Source organism: Sus scrofa, chromosome 1 (genome assembly GCF_000003025.6).
Source record: "Sus scrofa isolate TJ Tabasco breed Duroc chromosome 1, Sscrofa11.1, whole genome shotgun sequence".
Classification (NCBI taxonomy): domain Eukaryota; kingdom Metazoa; phylum Chordata; class Mammalia; order Artiodactyla; family Suidae; genus Sus; species Sus scrofa.
This window is the reverse complement of record NC_010443.5, coordinates 52089462-52113737: the sequence shown is the minus strand read 5'-3', so window position 1 is coordinate 52113737 and position 24276 is coordinate 52089462. Positions and strand designations below refer to the sequence as shown.

Here is a 24276-nt window from a genome sequence, read left to right as displayed (position 1 = left end):
ACTAGTACCTGTCATTCTCCGGAGACGCATGCTGGATTTGAATCCTGGGGCTAGGAGGCCGTCTCCTATCTAGGGAGGGGGGCCATCTACCCCTGTTTGCCCAATGAACAAGACAGGAAAAAACAGGACATTTAGTAACTCCTAAAATAAAAGAATATATGGAACAATAGGACTGGAAAAACACCCCAAAAAGGCAAAGCGTAGATTCTTGTGCCATAATTTACTCTTCATTTTTACAAGCCTTGGGAAGATGAAGGATAATACTGTGAGAAAATAAAATGTGTAGCCTTATGTGTGAATAAAGAAACAACTAATTTGGGAAGACGTTTGAAATCTATGAAGTGTAATTTTGTTCTTTTTATATGTGTTTGTGTGTGCCTACATATCTATACAAACACACAAGTATGTCTGTAACTTTATAAAAGATGCAGCCTGAAGAATCAGGCAGATGTTTGAATAAGCTACCAATTTCATACGAGGCCTTGAAATTCCTGGATAAAGTGGCAAAGACGAGGTTGTGTGAATTTAACACAAAGCAGAAACAGAGTTTAAATGGAAAAAATAAAACTTTTCTCTAGTTTGGAAACAATAACAGGAAGAAATAACGGATGGAAATGCTACCAGCGAAGTCAGGCTTTCTTGGGGAAAACTGCAGGGTTAACAACAAATGAAAAAATTGTAAGCCAAAAATGTTGATGGATAAAAAGTGGGAAATATAGAAAAATGCCATAAAATAGCATTACCTTTAAAAAAATTCTGCTACTCTTTACTTGCAAAAGTATCTCAGTTGTTTTCTTACATCAGCATGTACAATACTGTATTTATGATTAACGGTTAAGTGAAAGTTTGAAACTTGGTTCATTATTGGGTCAATCCTGAGATTCTGTCTCTGTATAACCACAGATTACAAACATCCAGGCAAACACTGAGAAGAGGCAATAAGGGACAGAACAGACCAAATTTGGAAATTTTAATATATTAGACATGGACATTTTAAGCAAGATAATTTCTCTGCATATTGCTTCCTTATATGCGATAAGGAGTAACTGAATGGGGTTTAGGATTCATCTAACTGTAAGATTTTATAATACTCCAAAAAAGGTTAGTCCTAACATTTTTTAAAGCCATCCTTCTTTGCTGTTAATAACTTGGCTTCATGGATTTCTTAGACAATCTGAACCACGACAGCAGAGGGCTATCAACATGAGTCCAAGGCATCTTTGGTCAGCAGATGCTCAACTCAGACAGCCCCAAGGAGCCTGTGGGTCATCACTCAGCTCTGGATGGACAAACTTGGCAGGATTCAAGGAGGGCTCTGAGGAAGGGTTGAAGCAAGTAAGATCCTCCCTGCAGGATATGGGAAGGAGAGAAAGCTGTGTGGCATGTCCTCCTGAATGTGTTACATCTTTGTGAAATGGAAAACAATTTGCATTACTTTCAAGTTATTTAATTATTTTAAACTATTGAAACAGTTGGCCAACCCAATCAGAATGCTTTCAAATGTATCTTTTCACTTCATTGGCTTTTGTGTGGCAGATACAATAAAGAAAAATATTTTCAAGAGAGCTGAAGATGACTACAGCTATAGTATTTTCTACATGAAATAATCCTCAGTCGTGAGAAAACTTGTGGTGTTATTTGAAAAAGAAATCTAGAGTCAATATGGTTTTCTTTCAACATTTTTGAAGGAATAAGTAATATTAGCTTGATAGGATTATGAGTAACCTTGCTTCTTGGGGCAAAATTCCAGTCCTTGTGTTTACTTAAACACAAAAGTAAAGAAAAAAGCAAAGAAAAATATTATAATTATGAAACATGCAGTGAAGGCTATGAAGGAGAGAGGTGTACATTTAGAAACAAGCCATTGTTAATGCAAGCTCTTAAAAGGTAATTTTGAAGAAATATTTAGCGTCACACATGTTTATCTATATACTCAAAGTCCTTCTGAATATGCTGATATGTGGTACCCATAAAATAAATGTTTGCTTTTCAAACCTCATATCTTGGTTATGATGAGAACAGGATCAATTTATAACCAAAGAACAGCCACTGCATTTGTGAGCTCTAAGTACACGAGCACTTTATATGTTTTTAAAATGTTTTTGAAATGGGTGCAACTTTTTTATTTGTTTGTCCTATCACAGAAGTAAAGGACCAAAATTCAAATCTTTACTCCTTTATCATTAAGCAAGACACACACCTTCAAGTTCCATTTTCATTCTAGAAGCTACCATGGCAGACTACATTGGTTATTAATCATGAAATTGAACTAAAAGAGCCCCTTCTTCATTTCTCCAAACTATTTTGCCTGCAAGTTACATTAGTTACCTTATTAGTACTTTAATATCAGATAGTCTACTCATTAATCCAGGAACATCTATTTGTTGGGAGCACACCCTTTTCACTGGGCTCAAAACAGGAGGACAAGGGTGACTCTGGTGGCTACAGGATTGTAGGAACAGGCTGAGGGCTCCCCAAGTAAAGCAACTAACAGTGCTTTACTTAGTTGTGTTTTGGCATTTATATCAACTATGCCTAGCACAGAAGAAGTAAACAATAAATATTTGCAAATACTTAAGTATACAATAAGAAGATGAGATTTTGAGGTTAGGAGGTAATCCTGTAAGAAATAAGGAGAAACTTAACTAAGAACCACTGATAAGATACAAAGGAATTCAAATTGACACTCCTCAGTAAGCAATTAAAAGGTTCTTCACTGTGGCTCCTCCTCCCAGCACCGAAGTACCTTAAAACAAATGTGTGTGTCTAATTGTGTGATTAATACACATGCTTGCATATGTATTAATCTTTCAATGGTGCATGTCTCTTGGCAGAACATAGCTAAGCAGCTTAATTGTCTAAAAGAGAAATTACACGGAAATACAAATCATTCATTCCATAAACAGCACACATAAAAAAAACCAAAAAACAAAACTATCTGTGAAGTTCTGTAATATGAGAAACCAAACCTGAACAAAGGAGATAAGTGATGACACAGGACGTATTTTTATTGCCTATCCCACTATTCATTTAGTCCTTTAAAACACTTTCCCCAATACTGTTTTAAATGGAAATTAATATAGGTACTTATATTTTGAAATAAGGTTTACTTATTTCAACTCAAGTTACAGTTATTAAGTTTGAGGTAGGAACTTCCTTTCTCAAATGCCTCACACTTCCACGTGGACAGAAACTCCAAGTCATGCTTTGGGCCTCCCTCCATCCCAAGGAGGGAGACTTTGTGTTAAAGAGTCAGGCACAGATGACTTAGCCCTTTTTGGATTCATCCCCTCAAGTCAATCTACCTGCAAATAGCAGGCACCACAGCAAACAGACTTGCATGGCAGCCTGAAGACAGAAGGCCTGCACCTGCAGCAGAAGCCACCCATGGTTCAGAAAGCTTGGCTGCCTCTGGGTTGAATTATTAGCAAGCTTACAGACTTGCTCCTGAACTTGCTCACTGTAATTGTAATGATAATTAGATCTCTCATCTTACAATTCCTGCCTCTCACTCACAACTGGACACACATTTCGGAACAGAAAATAAGTGGTGTTTTTAAGTTCCTTCAAGTCCGCCAGTGGAGCATTTATTACGTAAAAAATAATAATGCGATTACAAGGACAAAAAGGATATGATTCCTGCCCTCAAGGAGCACAATAAGTGGAACACACAAACACAGGACTAAGTGGAACAGAATGTTTTCATAGATGTATATAATATTACACAGGCCCAGAAAAGAGTTAATAATTCTGACTGGAAAAGAAAGGAAGTACCTGGGGAAGAGGGGAAAAGGTTAAGAAAAAGTTTTACAAAAGATACAGTTATTTGACTTTCCTCTCTGAAGAATGAGGAGAATTTTCAGATACACCGCGAAGGAAAAACAAAACGTATATTCATTAAAAAGACTTGAGATGCAAACTAATAAAAAAGATTAATAGAACTTATGAGAAAATTAATGGGGCAAGTGTGACATCAGAAATAGACTAGAGCTAGGGAGTTCCTGTCGTAGCTCAGTGGTTAACAAATCCGACTAGGAACTATGAGGTTGCGGGTTTGAGCCCTGGCCTTGCTTAGTGGATTAAGGATCCGGCGTTGCCCTGAGCTGTGGTTTAGGTCACAGACTCGGCTCGAATCCCGTGTTGCCGTGGCTCTGGCGTAGGCTGGCAGCTACAGCTCCGATTCAACCCCTAGCCTGGGAACTTCCATATGCTGCAGGTGCGGCCCAAAGAAAGGGCAAAAAGACAAAAAAAGAAAAGAAAAAGAAAAAGAAAAGAAAAGAAATAGACTAGAGCTACAGTATAGTCAAGGGGAGGGGTCTGTTCTGGAGAACCTTATCGAATGAGAAGAAGGGGCAGAAGAAATATTTCCAAATTATGTGGTTGGTTACATGTCAAAGCCAACAAATTAGAGAAATGTCTAGGAAGAGTGCATTGTCTGTAAAAAGATATAAGGGGCTTAGTGAATTTGATTTAGACCTCTGATGCACACAGAGAGGCAACCACTTAGAAATTTGGGCTTAGTTTACAGCAGAAGGTTTGGCCTGAGAAGTCACAATGGAGCATTGTGTCTGTATGTATTAGAGGGGCAACTTTCGATAGACAGGATTTCAGGGATGGAATGGGGTGCAAAAGAGGAAAGCTGAGGGTGAGACAGGGAGGAAAAGGAGCCTGTAAAGAAGACTGTCCCAGAAACGAGGTGTTAGGAAATCTGTAAAGGGTGCTTAAGAAAGGAAAAAAATGTTCAAGAGGCAGGGTAGTGACTATAACGTGTTGTAAGATGCTGCTGGACAAGGATGCGCCTGAGGTATCCCATGGCAGGGTTTTAGCATGACAAAAGGGGCAGAAATCAGGTTGCAGGATTTCCCAGGAGATAAAAAATGGGGGCAGTAAGTATAAACTATTCTCTGATCAGTCTTTAGTAAGGCTACGCTTTCTGTCAAAGGTCAAAGAAGAAGTTAAAACATCTGAGAAACAGGATTATTCTTCAGAGTTCTAAAAATCATTGTTTCTGAACATTTAAACATACTCTGTTTTAAAACCCAGGAAAGGGAAGTTTAGTAGGCTTAAAACTCACTCCCTCCTAATTGGGAAACACAGGGGAACTGATGACCTGAAGCTGACTCTGACATAGATGAAGAAAGGTACGATGAGCTGGACCAGACCTCCTTGTAAACATGCACTGGGATTTGCTAGTGGAAAGGTCAAAGAGTCCTTAGCTATTATATGTCTTCAGGAGGGTTATACCTAGGCTTTCTAGCTCTTTCATTGTAAATAAACCCTGAATTTCTTGACTGGACTGGGCAATGGGATAATCCATATGTAGTTTTACTAGTTGTGTGATCAACCGAATATATAAAGGAGTTGCTCAAACAAGGAAATGATTTCCTTTGCAACCAGTGATTCCACTAGGATGTCTCCAAATGCATCTGTTAACCTGGATCAATCCATCCCCATAGGGAGAAAAGGCAGATCTGATGGGTTTGGAGTCTTCAGGAAAGCAACATGCTGACTGTGCCTGGGACCCCTTCGTCTTGGGATCATTAGTGAGGTGTGGTGTTGTGCCCTGGGCTGGCTTTAATAATTCCATCCTCTGAATTAACAGAGAACTTTATTTGCTATAAAAGTTAGTGAGGATACTTCAGAAAAGGGCATTAAGTAAGTATAACATCATATAAATGTTCACCAAGATGGTTTAGAATCAGCGAATTGTTTAACCTCAATATGTCACAAAGTTGTGGAAATATGTCACTTTCTCAAGAACATGAAATTGTTTCTAACACAAATTTCCTCTAACGTGTTTCCTATTGCGTATAGATAGTAGCAGTAATCATCTCTCTGGTCAATCAGGAAATGAAGTAACCTGGAAAACCCTCAAAGCTACCCCTCTCTACTCTCTTCACACCTTGTTGGGTAAACACAGGTGCACCTTTCAAAGAGCACAAAGTCCCCACTGCTGCTGTTCCATCCTGTCTCTAAACTGCTCGGAGGTCTGTCTGTGCACAAATGGGCAACATATACACCTTCCGTAATTTTCCTGATAACAATGCAGCTCGCTTCATTTTCTTCGTGAAAAGAAAGCAACCCCGATAAATTAAAGATCATTAGTGATACCAATTCCTATCTTTCCTTTTTTTAAAAATGGGAAATTTCTTTTTGGTTGATATATGGAGTGGATGTACGTTTCAATCACATTTCTTTTTCTTCTTTCAAAAGTAGCAAAAGTGAGTGCCCTTGGGATTTCACTATGACCTGCAGAATAACTGTGGCCAGATTATCTGTTTACAGATTGACCTGCTTTAAGGGTATTATCCAAGAGGTTAAATTTACCAACACATAGACTTGTGAACTCTATGGCTTCAGTGTAACAAGAAAACACATGCTGCACAGGCTTCAGCAGAGGAAAAAAACTGTGCTGTCCAATGCAGAGCCAGAAGCCACTAGTGGCCACCGAGTACTGTGAAAAAAGGGAATGCAAACTATCTCACAACAGTTTTTAATTGATCGCATATTAAAATATTTCAGATTGATACTAAAGTATGAAGGTTAATTTCACATTTTTCACATGGCAAGAAGAAAATTTTAAATGATACATGTGGCTCAAATTATATCTCTATTGGATAGAACCAATACAGATGACATTTAAGATATGAGGGTACTGCTGTAGTCAGAAGATTCTACTCACTTTAGACTATCCTTATTTTCATACTAACAAGAAACGTAAAAGAGAATAATAATAACAACTAAAAATATTAAATTTTTTCTTGATAATCTTGTATTTAATTTGAGGGGGAAATATATAATAAATGAGAATAATGAAAAATTTCACTTGTGATTTTAGAAAAGTCCATAGTCAATTCAACTAAATTTTCTATTACAGATGTAACGAAATACAAAATGTAAGTTAGATCCTATTGTTTTCTATTACAAATTTTGCTAATCTAAAAGAATACAAAATTAAAAAGTAGATTTTTTTTTTAGTTAGACTCTTATGAGGACACTAAAAATGAGTAGTCTACCTGTACCTAGTTTTCATTTCCAGAAATAACCATCTCATAAATAAATGAATAGAATCAGACTAGAAAGATTGCTAAAGAAAAGCTTGAAGCTGCCTCTGAAGAGGAGGAAAAGGGGGTTAACATTAGCACAACTGAACATTTTTCTTCAGGATTTGTGAAGAGGTGGCCTGCAAATTTCCACTGAATGACTTCTAATTGAAAAGATCTAACATTTATAACCAAGACTATCAACTATAACCAATTTATTGGAATAGAAAGTTCCACTGTAATGGAAAAATCAGCTGCCCACAATTAGGAGACAGTGTAATACACAATCATTGAATACCTTTGAGCCAATCAATCAGTTAAAAGTATAAAGCAAATTTATATACGTATGTGTGCATATAATGTGCATTTATTTTTGTAAGGCATCAGGAACTCTATGATAAACATACCATTTTGTTGTGAAAATATAATTTAATGCAAAACATGACCTCTATCAAACAGCAAGTTGATTTTTAAAAATGAATATAGATGTATGAGGGATGATTTCTATCTAAATGAGACTCTTGTGTTGAGTTTATTGAAAACTGTTATCGAAGCTATACATACTATTCCTCTGCAGAACTACTAGGAAAGTTATCTTCCCCTCCAGACAACTCACTGGCCCTTATAAAAATATCAGCATACTGAAGGCTCCCTGAGTAGGTGTAAAGAAACCATTTAACAGCAACAAAAGGGAAGAAGCAGCAGCCATAAGCAGTTACAAATCACATCACACCATTTGCAACAACATTCATGGAGATAGGTGTATGTGTGTCCTCGGCTCATCCACATACACATATCTCTACACAGACGTGTACAACAAGGGAGGGAAATGCAGACAGCCAGCAAAGTGAACATGGATGGATAAACCTGTGAGACAAAACAAACAAAGTGGTGGAAAAAGAAATCACTAGTACAATGTGACAGGAAATTAAGAAAGTCTTTATCATATACCTTTCTCGTTCTGGTGAATGCAAACTAGCATCTGGTCTCAAGCAGTTGGTACTAGCACTCCTCGCCCTGTCAAGGGAGGGCTGCAGGTCACTAGTGCCAGTGCATTGCATCCAGGGTAGAAGAGAAAGACAGAGAAAACAGAGAAAGGAAGACCAGTTAGAGAGGAAAGCATTGAGTCATGTCCCCTTTACACAAAGCGCAGAATCTCTGCGACTCAGTTCATAAGGGTGTGAGAGCTGACAGGATGGCAGTGCACAATTTTGTTTAGAAAATGAAACTAAACAAAGATTATGCTGAATTGCTGTGCATAATTTTTTTTTTAAAAAAAGGGTCTCAGACTGAAAAAAAAAAAAAATGAGGCTAAGTCACACCTACTTATGAAAAAAACCAGATACAGAAAGCACTAAAACAAAATGCCTAGAACTTCGTTACCAAGGACAGATGCCACACCAAAACAAAATGAAGGACAGCAGAGGAGGAAAATTTTACAACTCAGCTACTGTGGTTCAAACGCTAGACAAGGGAGGTGGAAGCTACCACTTCCAAACGTCCTTACCTAACCAGTGTCTCATCAGTAAACCTCAGTGCTCTCGAGTGAAAGCATTCATGGTGGAGGGGTTTGGTTTTAGAACGTGCAGGCAGAATTGAACTTCACAAAGTAAAATTATCCAAAAATAAAATAATATAAAATTAATTCTCATAAGTGAAATCAACAAGTAAACCAACAAATAAATGACAAAGAAGACAACAGCTAGCAATCTGATATTTGAGTAAGGGGAGTTCATTTAGAGAGATATTTGAGGATAGGTTTATAATTAAGGCTATTTTGAGACATCATTCATGTTCGTGTATAATTAATTTTAAGAGGAAATGCTAATGCTTTATGAGAATGTAAATCTACTATTTTAAGTAGGAGAGGGATTAAGGGTAGTTTATAACTGGGACTCACTGTCATGACTCTTACCTGTAAATACTCCAGTGAGAACAGTTCTCTAATAAGGGCATCTTGGGCGGTAATGTTTTATAGTGCCTAACATGATGTCTGGAACGTGGCAACACAGAAACGCAGGAAACAGAAAAATATATATGAAGTGAATTTTATTAGGATAGGAAAAAAGCAGGAGACCTATAAAGCTACAAACACAGATGGATTTTTTTCTTTTGCTCAGAAAAAAACACATGATTATTTGAAAGTAGAATTAGAATAATTAAATAATGGAATCATAGGCATCTGTCTTCATCATTAAGATAAAGATTCAAAACTAGAGTTTAACAGTCTTAATTTGAAAATGATTGGCTAACTACCCTCTAAGAATTAACCAACATGAAACTTACTATTTAATATCTCATTTAATATTCTGCTAGCAAGCAAAGCATTGACCGGCATTTCAGGGACAGGGCTGGTCCTGGTGCTGATTACAGTAAAGGAAGGCAGATTCAATAAAAGGGTGATGCTGTGGGGCAAGTTCTTTCCATTTGCAGCTTCTGGAGACAAATCTGTAGGTCACATTTATCACTGGAAATAGGGTGAGATGAGCATCAGCTAAAAACCAGAATATGAATTCTGATTTGGCAGGAGATGGCAGAAACAAGGCCCAACAGCATCTGAGTTTCTTTAAAACCTATGAGAGCTTCTGGACTGTCTACACCACCAAGGGCAAACAAAGTCCAGTCAATTGATTTTTGGATAATTTAATAATGTTTCTACAAATGCAACTGTTGATTCTGAAAATCTATTGTCCATGTTGGCTTACATTAGAGCGTGATCAATCGGGAATGCAATAAAGATTTGCTGAGGACATACTAAATATAACACCCCACTAGTTAAATCACATTTATACTAACGGTTCAATCAGGATATCTCTTACAGCTTTGGTTTAAAAATAGAGAAATGGATTTTATAAGAGGGAATAACAGGGGTGACCTATTTTAAATTTTGGAAGGGGTCAGACACATGTTCTCCAAGGAAATATCTGGGTGAATTTTAAACATATACAATTTTCTAAAGAGTAATAACCTGTACTTTTGTTCATTCATTAATCCATCCATTCAACTAATACTTGAAGATCTTCTATAGGCATAGAAATAAAAGTAATAATATCTAGTTTTTATAGAGTACTTAAGTATAATATAAGAACTATATGTATGTAAACTTTGATCTGTGTAATAGTCCCATAAGACAGGAAATATGATTATACCCATTTCATAGATAGAGAAACTGAGGGATAAAAAAGTAAATGGTTTGTCTAACTTAGGTCAGTATTTTTTTAAGTGGCAATGAAAGGATTCCACTCCACAGTCTGATTCCACATCACTCACCTCAAAACACTAACTTACTACACTTACCAAGGGCAAAAATAAAGAAACAAATATGAGGAAATAACATTAAAAATGTATTAGAGTACCACATTCAAGCACAGATGGAGGGCACTTTTTCTGAAGCAAAGGATTCAGCCTGCCTCACAGAAAATAGAATCTTGAACTCCTTACTTTGGTAACAGGTTGCTATATAACTTTTCTAAGCAACTGGTTTAAAAGTGATTTTCTTGGGAAGGCAGATTTGCCATTCATGGGCTGTGAACCTGGATAATTCAAGTGAAGTCATCACACCTTTTACTATATCTCTAAGATGGGAGAAATAACAATCTTTAACAGGGGTGCTGTGAGGATTAAGTGAAATAACAGGTGCAAAGGAAACAGGACCTGGTAAGGAATCCACAGTGTTTTCTATACAACACTACTTTCTCAATGTTTTATGAACAAAGTGTTAGATACTAATAATAATGGGATGAATTAAACAGTTTGAGACAGATTTCTGTAATACATGACTTTGAGACGCTGTGGATACAAAACCTCCAGAGAGTGGCTTCAATTTGCAGAGCTTCCAAGATATGTTTTGCTCACAAACTCTTCAACTAGTGGAACTTCGTACAGGACCAACTTCTCACAACACATTTTTGGAAAAACTAATTTAGTGGAAAACTTCAGAGAGACCTAATTTTGAAATCTTGCTCTGTTAAGTATTAAATAAAACTTTCTCAGTATCTTTCTTCATCTGTGAAATGGGGATAATAATATTCATGTCATACAACTATTGCCAGGAAGTTGAAGTTAAAATACATTAAATAATTACCACTGTGCTTGGTACTCAATGTTATCTTCCTTGTTTACTTGAAAGTAGTAAGTACTCAGATTTTATTCTTAAAGGTCTTAAGTGATGATGATAGAATGGATTTTGAAAATAAGATTGTCCAAAATGATGAAACTACTAGCTTACTATATTGTGTATACCCTGATATTTCACCTTTAGAATATAAGGGAAAGAAAAGCAGCATATTTGGCAATTCTATTTAGATTACTCATGTGAGTACGTTAAAAATACATTTTTCCTCCAGTTTGCAAACAGAACTGACATTCCTCACTTTTCCCTGGGGCACCACACACAGGGCAGCAATTTTCCCTGGGCTAGTTTTAGGTCTAAAGAGTTAGTTCTTATTCAGGTGGTCATGTTTGATTCCCGGGCAGAAGCACACGCCTACACAGACATTAGAAACCTGCATTTGTGGTCGCATCAGGGGCTTTCTGGGTAAAGCTCTTTCCTGTTTGTTTTTATTGGCCAGCATATTTGAAAGAGTATATCCTTGTGTTGGTTTGTTTCACCAAGTTATACTCCTTTACCTTCTATTAACTCCACATTTGCAATAAATATGCACCAACTCTATTTTATGAGTTATCTGTAAGAGGCTTTATTTGGGACATGAGGTCTAAGACATAATGAGATGAAAAGAAGCTAAGCTCCAATTCAGAGGAGACTATTATGTCCCCTTATCTTCTCATCTTTAAAGAGACATCTTACTGTGACAAGCCTTTATGAGAAAGTTTGTAGTGTAGCATTTCTGAGCTGGTGGGAACACGAAGGAATGGAAGGCTTAGAATTTAACAGATTAAATATTCTCACTCTTTATCAGAAGGGAACTGAAGCTCAGCTATTAAAAATGAACTGTTAAGGATTTTATTAAAAGCAAACAATATAAAACAAGAGTAGAATCCAAAAATAAAGAATAAACAAAAATTTAAAAAGGCTAAAACAAAGCAAACTTATAATCATGAAAACAGTAACACTGCCATGCACAGCAGATCAAACGTCTTGTGTCTTGATGGTGTGTGTGTGTGTTTGGGAAGGGGTGGGAGGTAGGGGGCTATTCACAGCGAGCATTGAGAATTTTAATTGCACAAATTGGTTCCTGGGTTTTAGGAACATGTAAACAATTCCACAGAGGCTCAGCAGCCTCTTGATTTTGAATACACAGCTAGAAAAGCAGTCTGCCCGGATCAGAATTCAAATATATCTGGAACGTTTTCCACAACCTCCACATGAAACAAAACCAATTTTAAATACTGGGGAAATTGATTTCACGTCTTTGTAATAAAACCACTGAGGAAGCAGAGTAGAATGGAAAGAGTCATCACACACAGTTACCGTCACCAAATCCTGTATTTACCTGGTGGTGTGTAGGCATTCTGCACTTCGTCCTCGTTTTGCTCTGGGAAGCATAAGAAGCTCACTGCACAGACAGGATGGGTGGTGAGTGAAACAGATAAGTCATGAGGCATTAAATGACATGGGTTATGCCAATGGTATGCAGATGAGAACATGAAAAGGGAAGAAACCAGATTGTCTGCACTAGCATATTTGCTTGAGAGGTTAAACAAAAATAAACATGACAGTATTTCAAAAAATTTAAACAAGAGAGTACAAACATTATGGTCCAAGCCCTAGCTATTGTGGATTTGCTCTTGTATTTCAAAGTGCTTGTACAGAGCATTAAGACAACACTAAACTAAACTGAAACTTCCCCACATAAGACATAGAAATCTATTTCCAGTTTTAGACACTTGGTTATTTTAAAAACCTTTAAATGGCTTATAAATCTATCCTTTCTGATACTAATGGGACCCTACAATTTTTATTTCTTGTTAGCAATTCAAAGTATGACAATTTTCATGGCTTTTATAATCACTAAAAATGCAATATAACATTATCTTCTCTTTTACCAGCTAAGAACATACTTGATTAGAAATGTTTTATCTTAAAACTGATACTTTTTCTACACTCAAATTAATTTCACTCTATTGAATGCCCTGGTCAAGAAGTCTTTTTCTTTTCCCCTCCTCACCTAAATTCATGGTGACCCCAATGAATGCTGACAAAGGAGCCCTCTTGCCTCAATGCACTCAACCTGAGAGGCGTGGAATCCTCTTCCTCAGACTAGTTCTCTGTTCTGGTAACACCATGACTCCATCTCTCGAAAGTCATGGTACCTCTCCCCTTAGTAAGGTGACAATTAGGAAGGTAAGAGGTTCTACTTAAGTACTGGGTCCTTGACTACACAACAAATATCAATCACTCACTGAGTACCACCATCATTTCCCTAGCCCTCCCTGAATGTTTCTCCAATTCTAAAAAGCCAGAAGAGACTATTCAACCAGGTGGGTGTTCTAAGAACCTAAATCGGGTCTGTGCTTGTGGTCAGGCATATCACAAAGGAATGGGGTTGGTCTGAGAAAGCCTGCAGGCACGCAGAACAACAGCGTCACAAGGCAGATGTTTAGTAACTGTGTCCAGGAAGTACCTTGGTCATAAATAAATGAAGAACTAAACCTAAGTACACATCCAGACAAGAGAGAATCCATTTCAATATTTTGTACTTTATAGACATTTTAAGTCAATACATTTTATGAAAAGTAGGTATACTAAAAACCATTATTACTGAAGTTCTCACAGAAGCTCTGTGACCTGAGTTTCAGATGACTCGTATTCAAAAGCTTTTTATTACATAAAAAGCATAATTTTATAATTATATAAATCATATCCCAAAGACTGCAATCCACAAAAAATAAAATATTTGAAAACTGCTTATGTGGGCTTGCTTCTATAATTAGGCAAAAGCTTCTAAGTCAACAACAAACTGTATGTTTAAAACCAACTAAACATAAATTTTGATTTTGTAAAAAAAATGCACATTTATTATGACAATGTAATATCAGTCAATCATTCCCTAGAGTCGCATTTCTTCTAGACTATCTTAACAGTCATTCCTTGAGAGAAGTTCAATTTTGAATGATGAGATACTTTTATTCTGTTATGTACTATGCCACAGTATCTCCCATATATGAAAACTGAGCAAATAAAACATATAATGTTGCGATCACAATTTGAACAAATACCTGTCTTGTTCTGATAAATACTGACTATCCACATCTCTGGATCTGTGGTCAACTGGACTTCGGGAGGCATCATGGTGTCTGGTTGGAGAACGTGACCTTCTTGTTGGATGAATTTCATCTAAACTCCTAAAAGTGATTACAAAAATTCACATGTATCAATATGTATCATCTTCCCCAAAGGGGCTGACAGACTAACAGGAAAGAATTGACAGTAACTGGCAAACAACTGACAAGGTTTGACAAGTCCTGGCATCATCATTGAACACCTGTTCTATTTATCTATTTATTTTTCCAAACACCTGTTTTAAAAGTATTCTCTACAGTTGCTTTGCCTGTGGTGCATTTATTCAACCTCCTTTCTTACTGCTAGCAAAAAAAGGACTGCAGTTTTCATCTGCATACTTAATTAAAATTTCAGAAGTATATTTCAGGTTAAGATGAAACAACACAGCATTTCTTAGGCTTTGTGTGCTTTTCCAAACTTTCAGTGTGTCAAAGAGACAATCCCAACTTTCTTAAAAATACATTCTGCCTCAACCTTATCTTCTCGGCCACTTCTCTGCAGGCTCATTCATTACCATACAGTTTCTCCCAATAGGAGAAAACAAAAACAAAAACAAAAACCTAGCAAACAGAACACAAGACAGTTATTCACAAATCGTGCTTTTGACATAAACTTCCCCCACTCCCTGGGAAATCTCCAGAGATTGGAGAACAGAATATGGCATAGGTTGGGTAATAAATTAAAAAAGAAAAGCATTTTGCCTCCAAAGGATTCTGAAAAATACAACTTTATTGACCAAACCATTATTTCATTTCAGTTAGAGTCTCGTGCCAGTTTGCACTGTATTTTAATTTTAAAAAAGTACCATCAGGGATGCTAAGCCCTTATCAGAGCCTACCTCTGTAATGGCACATTTGGTAAACGTGAACGCGGCCTTCCCTGATCATCGCCGCGATGAGGAGACACAGACCGTGAGCGGTGATGAGTTGTTCTCTGCTGCTCTGGCACAGTTAATGTTGTAGGTTTGCCTTCTCTAGCACTAGACCTATAGCCTACTGGCAAGAGTACACACAAAGAATTAGTCAGTATTCTTCTATAATGTCAACGTTAATGTGGAGATATCGAATTCTACAGAAAGCAGCCATTGACCTATGAAGATAAATGCCATGCAACCAGTATTACCAGGCTTATCTTCAAAACTAGTAAGTATACGTACACAGAGTGTAACATATACATGCAGGAGAGCAGGGTACAGTTTGGCTCAGAGGTACCATGGCAATACTGAATATGAAAATATTGAGTAATGCCTCAGACATCAGGATGGGTTGGGATACTATTTTAATTTAAAGAATGAATGAGTTAGTGAATTTTCAGCAACACATATCAAGCACTTGACAGTAAACTATTATTAATATGCAAGTCAATGCTTAGAAATTTGGTATCTCTTTAAATGTTATTTGAATTTTTCTTCTAAAGGATAAATTATTTTAGTTGGATTTCAGATGGCTTCACTAATAAGAAAACAAAAATGATATCATACCAATTTTAATGAAGAAAAAAGAGTAGTAGGTCTTCACTAGTACAAATACTGATGGTAAATTTTGTGAATCACAAATAATGCTGCAATTTTCAAATTAAAATAGGGTACGAGTGGAGCTGATCGTGACAATGATGCAGCGCAAATTAACCCTCCCAAAGAAACAATTATCAAACCTACCCAGACATCTGAAACTATTCCACAAATGTGTTAGTAACCTAACACAATCAAAGTAATACACTTAATGTAATTAAAATTAGAAATAAATTCTAAGCCATTCTCCCTTAAAGTAAAAAAGGTTTCTATGGCCTCCGATGTAGTTACAATAAAACAGCACAGTAACAGTTTAATTAAATTTTTTTTTCCACAAGGGTCACTATTGCTATTATTAGAAGGAAAATAAGTTCTGTGGCCAAAGGAAAAATAATTTTATTTACGACTACATAAAATGTACACAAACCATGAAAATATTAAATTTAATTGGGCAGCTTTAACTGTTGTTCATTTATTTACTTGATAACTCCCACGTTATTTTTAAAATCTGCCATGTTAACATCATCAAAGTCAGACTAAAATTCCCCAGCACTTTTATTGTGATTTAAACAAATTTAAACAATTTAAAATAATTTTAAATTTCATATACTTTCATTTTATGACAAAATAATAGCAAGTCAGGTATTATTTTGAATTTCATGTAGGAAGTTTCCTTGTTCAGATGTATAAACTGTAATATTAAATATAGAAAGAGACCAATTAAATTTACATGTGGTGAATTTATTTCACGGCTCATTATAAAAAACAGTGACTGTTTTTAAAGAGAATTAATCCGAAGTCTGAATTACTCAAACATTTTAACTTACCAGTTGGTATCATCTGAAAACATTCAGTATGAATTATATAATAGTTATAGAAGTTCAATATTGAATTGGGAGCAGCATTTTAAGATTTCAATGACTATTCAGGATACATAAATGGAACTTTTAGATTTGGAAACAATCATTGTAACTTAGAAAATTTAGGCATCTTGATGTTTAAAAGGGTATAAGTAATTTTTTCTTAGTTTCTTATGTAGTCACATATAAATTAATACCTTTTTTCTCTTATCCTAAGATTCATTTTTAGTTCTTTGCTTTTCACAAATTTTTTTCATATTATGTTTAACTTATTGTTGACAACATTCACTCTGCCTTCAGAAAAAGGTAAAATGGAACTACTATCTTATGCTCATTTTGATGTTTCATTTGGCTCAAAGTTAGAGGTTTTTTGGTTTGTTTTTTTTTCCCGCCCATTTTCTGAATTTGCAGTAATGGTCTGCAAGTTGAAGTTGCCAGAATCCTTACCTTAGACGAGGGCATTTTGTATGTAGTTATTTCATTTTCTTAAGCAGCTAAAATTATTTATTTTAAATAACAATAAGGCTATGATAACTATAAAAGTAATAAAATGTATTTCTGGAGGTCCAAACTGCTTAAAGATGGTAATACATCAAACAAGAACATAGAACCCTGTAAATCTAGACAAGCCAGCATATTAGAACATTCAGGGTTCAGCTGTGGTAGAATAGCTAAATGAAACTTTCCAGCTTCTTCAGGAAACATACAGCCAGAAGCTTCACTGAGTGCACTAGGCAGAGGCAGAACTGGCAGCCACATGTGAGCAGAGTTCTCTCCATATTGGTCACTAGGAACTGGAGAAGCAAATCTGTAATCAGTCTCTATGAGTACATGGTAATATATCAATGCACTTGCTTGTTAACTTATCCCCTCGCTTTATTTTAGCTTCTTGCTTTTATTTTACTATCTTTCCTCTTTATTTTAAGTGTGTTGTACATTACTGTGTGACTTGCTATATACTCTATGTGCCACACACATGTATCTTTCAGAAGCTACCATATATCCATTTTGGATCCATGAAGAGGACTCTTAAAACATAAGTCAATTCCATTATCTGCTTTATTAATTTACAAAGAAATCTCTGGAACATAAAATATTACTTAGTGGCTTATGTAACTTATTAGCTATATTCTACTAAAAACTTGCCTCATTATATTTTAAATACTAAATGAAAATGGGTATTATTTGAACTGACCATTTAGACACTGCTTCTATATGATAAAAGGGATTGTGTGTTTGCAGACACCATGATATAAGACATATCATGAATTATCTATGTTCTAGATAATTCCAGAATTCTAGATTCTGGATGTCCCAAGATGTTTCCCTGGGACCAGCAGGGAGGAGGGAGGATGAGCTCCCTGTCTTTCCTGTGGCGATACTTCAAGGTTTAGTCACAGCTACAGCCCATAGAGACTGAGGGTTCACTTCTGAAGGATGGGGAGGGGAGAAGTTCATTCACAGAGAAACCCAAGGGGCTTATAACTAGATGAATCATGATTTCAAAAACTCTTGCTTGAAAACGCTATAAAATAAAGAATGCTAATCCATACACAAAAATATTTTTTCTAGAATATTGTAGAATTCAGTGTTCTTTGGTGGTGGCCAAGCACTAATACCACCTGGAGTCAGTCCTATTACTTACATTTTCGCTGTTATCAATGTGACTTCTCAAGTATTTATTGAATTAGCCATTCATTCATTCACTATATTGCCTCATCATAAGAATGTGAAATTTTAGGGGAATGAAACATGAGAACCATCCATGAAGGTAAATTCTATTTAGGTGAGGTAGAAATGACAACATTAAGGTGAATTAACAGCCAAGATTATTTTAGCAAGGTTTGATGACTCTTCTATGAGGAATTCTCTGAACCCTATTTCAATATGCCAGTGGATACCACGTACAACTACTTTCCACCTCTTGATTTCATTAAAAAAAATCCAATATTCTATGAAACTCCCCGTGAAAGTTTCTGTGTAGAGTGTGTCCAACTGTTATCATCCTTTTAGAAATCAACAAAATCAGAAAGCAAAGTATGAAATGTTGTCCACAATTGTCCACTATTATTTAAAACTTACTTAAAACTCTCACAGTCTGATATCACAGAGCAATAGCTAAGTACACATATATATGCAGAACCAAATTTATTGTTTTTAGGTCTATCTGCTACTTTTGTACAGTGATCAAATACTATATTTTCTCTGAATTACAGGGAGCAAATATAACCTAATTTTAGGGAACGCTCCATAATTTTATCTACTTTTAATGGAGTTGTAGCTCTCTAAATTGTGACTTCAGTTACCAGTGTGGGATCTGTCTATTGACTTTACCAAAATCACTGCCCTCAAATTAAATGCATCCCCACCTGAGAAATTATGTAAATTAAGGGGACATATGTCAAAATCGTCCTAAAGAAATGTCTTTAATAACTCATTTCTATATACCAGGATTTTTTATTTAATGTCTTCTTATATGGATATTTTCTTATTTTTCATTAGTAAATAAAAGGTTCAGGTTTAGTGCCAAAAAAATAAGCCTTTACTATTTGGTTTTACTCACTTTCTGACCAGTGTCAGATGAGAAATAAAGATTTGAACTGCACAATGTCACACAGATTTTACTCATCTGTACAATGACCAAAAGATAGTAACTTAAAATGAATGTTGAACCTTTCTAAAGCATTTCCTTATTTTAAAATGTACATACACATCCTAAGTATAACCAGTGGTGAGCACATCACAAAAGCATTAAAAGTTAAGCCATGCCACATGCAATTTAAACCCTGCCATGCACTTTTCTCAGTATATTCCATGGAAGCCTACATTCTTTTCAGAAACAGAGAGAGGAAAATCATAGACATACAATAGGAAAAATAGGAGAATGGGAATTTTTATTTTAAAAAATTAACCGTAGCCTTTCAAAAAGATGTTTTCACTTAAGCTCAGAGCACAGTGAAATGATGAATTTAACCTTGCTGGCCATGCTCCTAAGGGAGAACCTGACAAAATAAAGTGGGGATGTTAATAGGTAGTTACTGGTCCATTTTAAACTTTCCGGATAATTTGGAACACAAGTCACCATGGAATAATGTAATACAGACTTCTCTGTGCTAGAAATCTCCAGGGTAGGACCCGAGGAAGTCTGAAAGCTGGCAGGAAAGCAAGCGCAGAAGCACAGTGAAGCAGGGCCATGCTCCGCTCCCCACGCACCTGGAGGAACTACTCCAATCCCATCATCAACCTCATAATCTGAGATGTCACTATCACTGATTCGCTGGGACCCTGCACAACAGGAAGGCAAACAGATTCCTCCATGTCTGCTCGGTTCAGGACGCATTGGAGCATATGGTTAAACTTTTTTTAAGCTAATTACATTATTACTAAATACTTTTGTGTTTATTAAAGTAGAGTTGATTTACAATGTTTCATGTATACAGCAGAGTGATTCAGTTATACATCTACATAATACAAAGTTAATTCAGATCTGGTCTTTAAAGAAATGCTTGTTCCCCAAGGATAACATTTCTTAGTATCCTTATAAGCACTTAAGAGATATAGAAGGAAGTGGATTTCAAAGAATGACATTTCAACTTTTCAAATTATTCTTTAATTATGGTATGACTCTCAAGTCTACAGTAAAGTCTATATACTGTTTTCTATCCAACTAAGTGCTCTCCTCTGCAGTTTAGGGAGGACGGGGCTGAGTGGAAACGAAAGGTTTAAGGAGACCTTTCTTGGCTGGAATGCCACTGAACGCGTATTATTGAAAGGGTATCAGGGCTCTTTATAAAATATTTATGTTTAGCCTTTAAAATTAGCCATTATACTGCATTAAACATTAATTTTGTGGAAATGACTGATCAGAGAAGCACTAACATGAAATATTTAATTATATGAGAAAACATATTGCTTCCAGATTTCCAAAATGAGGCTTCTAAGTTTCATTTGTTCAATAAGAGATTTAGACATAACTTAAAAATCAAATAATAAGTGTAGAAAGAATACCGTTTTCCCAATCACCAGATGAATAACAGCAAACAAACCTTATAATATTTTGAAAAATATTACCTATGACTATTAATACTAAAAATATCCAGGAATTGTATGGTTATTAAGACATTATATTTAGCAACCCATCAATAAAGACAGAAATTACCCCATCATTCAACCAATGAACAATTCAGTCAGTATTGGGCAACAAATTATAATTCAGAGTTTTTAAACTTTCAGATCTGGAATTACTCCACTACATCACATACTATTTTCACTGGGAAAACGGAGGAAATGATTTTGCCCAGTTTCTTTACACAGATGAATCATTTTTCAATATTTTGATCTCTAATGAACATTTGAAAAAACATCATGAATGTTAATGTCTAATTCAATCATAACAACACAATTACTCCTGGGAACTAAAAAGACCTATCACCTACTTTGTAGTTTCTTGCTGGAGGTTTCTCCATGGATATGTCGCCTTGGCATGAAAGGTGATGGCTGAGGCAGAGGTAGTGAAGATTCATCGTGGGTCTGAAGTTTATACCAGTGTGGCTCATCATCTAAAAGTGCTGTCTCCAACTCTATGAGGATCTGAAAGGGCAGTTCTCAGGTTAGATCAGGCACCTTTCCCACAACATAAGGGCAGTCATAACTCATACACATCACAGAAGCTGCATGAAGCTTCTAACTCGGATCCGTACAATATACATCACCTCTCCAAGGAATTCACTCTCTTCTTCTTGCACTCTGGGCTGGTCCCACACAGTTATTTCTAGCATGCGTTCTCTAAAATCTCTACGATGTACGTGTGAATAGACAAAAGTTTGATTCCATTTCGGCTCTAGTACTTTCTTTACTGTTTTGGTTCTCCTTTTACTTTTATCACTGAAAAATAAGCATGTTTTGTAAATGAAAAAGCAAAAGCGAGTATTTGCTGCCACCTACTGTAGTTTCATGTAATACTGTGCTTGGGGTTTTTATCATTTTTTAATTCATAACTTTTAATCCCCAAGTCTGAAAAGGTTGTCAAGTTTAATAAGGGTTTGGTTTTAACTACAACGTAAACAGTAGTAATGATCATAGACACTCATACGCAGAGGTACATTCTAAATGATGTAGCTATCCAAGACAGAGGTGTAAACAAGGTAATAAAAAAAATTAAATTGGCAGATTACTTTAAAGAAATGCAAGACTTGAGGGAATTTTTAAAGGATAATATAGTATGTTCCATCACAGAAAATCATCTATTATATTTTAAACTATATCACAGGTGTATGCACATGTCCAAATTCATTTACATAATATCTATTATACCTCAATAAAGCTTTAAAACATAAATGAAATGACATGCCAGGAGAGGAAACTCTACTTTGTCTATTAAAAGATTTTTTGCATATTTTTTCTGAAATTATTGCCTACCTTCTATCAGGAAGAAAATACATTTTTACATAGGGATTCCTGGGACGCCCATCTACTCTAGGGGGCAGATCTGTGGCTTGCAGAACATTTACAATCAGCTGGTGTCCCACTTTATCATACCACAGTTTCACCTAGGAGCAACAGAGAAAGTCTTACTGTAAAAATCATGAGGTATTACAATTTTACAAAAAACACTAAAATTATTTTTGAAGATGGAAATTTCAAATTGCAATACAATTGAATTATAGATATTATTTCTGCAAAGAATACCAACTTGAAAGGGTCACCACTTAGAACTTGACTTTTCATACATTTTAAACGTGACTTACAATGGGCAGGCTTGCATTGTTGACTTATACTCTCTTATATTATGTGATGAAATAAAATGAATATAATTTTTATTAACAAGAAAAGGAAAGAAGGGGATATGGAAACAATTATCCTTGGTTTTATATGCTAAATGCAAGTGATTGGTGGTTCTGAGTATCTTAATGATTCTGGCATGGCTAAGTGCATTTCGTAGCACCACCTGTAGCTGAAATAGAATACCTGAGGTTAGGAACAACAGATACAAGGAGAGAAACACATTTACTGAAGGCCTCCTATACATAATCTACTGCTGATTTTTAGTATTCTCCCTCATTTAATTTTTTTTTTTTTTTTTTTTGTCTTTTCAGGGGCACACCCGCAGCATATGTAGTTTCCCAGGCTAGGAGTCAAATTGGAGCTGTAGCTGCCAGCCTACACCACAGTCACAGCAATGCCAGATCCTTAACCCACTGAGCAAAGCTAGGAATTGAAACTGCTCCTCATGATGCTAGCTAAATTTGTTTCTGCTGAGCCACAAGAGGAACTCCTCATTTAATTTTTACAGTTAACCTACTACAGTTAATTTTCATGAGAGAAGGAGAAGGGAACAAAGGTACAATATGTAACTGATGCATTTAAACCAAAAGTCTCAGTGATATTTCTACCAAGATTCATGATAATTTGATTGAAAGAAAACAGGAAAAGAGCACATTGAAATATTACTGTCAAATTCCTAACGCAGTCAATGCAGTATTTGTGCAGTCGACCATGTTAACTTTATATATACTTTTTTTTTTTTTTTTTGGTCTTTTTGCCATTTCTTGGGCCGTTCCCGTGGCCTGTGGAGGTTCCCAGGCTAGGGGTCGAATCAGAGCTGTAGCCACCGGCCTACACCAGAGCCACAGCAACGCGGGATCCGGGCCGCATCTGCAACCTACACCACAGCCCACGGCAATGCCAGATCCGCAACCCACTGAGCAAGGCCAGGGATCCAACCCGCAACTTCACGGTTCCTGGTTGGATTCGTCAACCACTGTGCCACGACGGGAACTCCCTATATATACATTTTTAATTTAGAATTTAGCTATGGGCTTAAGGTTAGTAAGAACTATAAGCATGAATCGTTTAATAGGTAAATACTGGAATACTTTAAAGAGTCCTTATAATAACAAGCTAATGTAACATGGGAGTAGTAAGGGACGGATTAAGAATGTAAACACGGATTTGTTTCAGTCCATATCTCTGCTCCCCATCAGTATAAGAGGTGTGCTTTCCATAAAACCAAAACGAATTTTATTCCTCTTAAAATTTAGGTGGAATGCAATGAGAGGTTCCCACACACACTGAAATTAAAAAAGCTGGCAGGGCAGATAAAACAGCACAGGGACCTCACAAAGATATTCAACCTACTAAAAATAGAAGCAAAAACCAGGAAAGGTTTTAAAAATAACAGCAAGCTTACAGTTATCTTCTTTGTTTAATTAAAACTAAGAGCAGAGCATCAAAAACATGTGATAAAAGCAGCAACAGATCAACTATTTATAGAATAATTTCAATCAAGATTTTCCTTCTGTGGGTAATACAAATGTCCTGTATTCTACCATAATCTACATAAATGTGGCTTTTCCTAATAATTGGTCCCGGTTTCTTTACTCCAGCTTTTCCCAGATCACATAGAAAGCAAGAGTGAGGAAAATTGTATTTTGTCATGCTAATATCAGCAATGAAGAGTTTCATCAGGGAGTTCCTGTTGTGGCTTAGTGGTTAACGAACCCGACTAGTATACATAATGACACAAGTTCCATCCCCAGCCTTGATCAGTGGGTTAAGGATCTGGCGGCGTTGCTGTGAGCTGTGGTGTAGGTCACAAATGTTGCTCAGATCCTGCGATCC

The 24276-nt window shown here is 36.1% G+C and overlaps 1 protein-coding gene across 48 annotated transcripts in view; it reads right to left on the bottom strand.

The window, feature by feature from the left end:
• Positions 1-24276, bottom strand: part of RIMS1 (regulating synaptic membrane exocytosis 1) — a 461317-nt gene that overhangs the window by 132719 nt on the left and 304322 nt on the right. For 10 of the 48 annotated variants that reach the window (XM_021073077.1, XM_021073092.1, XM_021072879.1 and 7 more), the window contains 10 exons: positions 22075-22205; positions 21369-21540; positions 21093-21246; positions 19870-19941; positions 15125-15281; positions 14223-14348; positions 12497-12559; positions 8959-9036; positions 7995-8084; positions 9-92 (listed from right to left, as the gene is read on the bottom strand). In XM_021073077.1, coding sequence (XP_020928736.1) covers positions 9-92; positions 7995-8084; positions 8959-9036; positions 12497-12559; positions 14223-14348; positions 15125-15281; positions 19870-19941; positions 21093-21246; positions 21369-21540; positions 22075-22205 — 1127 coding nt within the window. The remainder of the gene's footprint in view (positions 1-8; positions 93-7994; positions 8085-8958; positions 9037-12496; positions 12560-14222; positions 14349-15124; positions 15282-19869; positions 19942-21092; positions 21247-21368; positions 21541-22074; positions 22206-24276) is intronic. The other 38 variants (XM_021073084.1, XM_021073103.1, XM_021072955.1 and 35 more) reach the window with 13 other exon arrangements.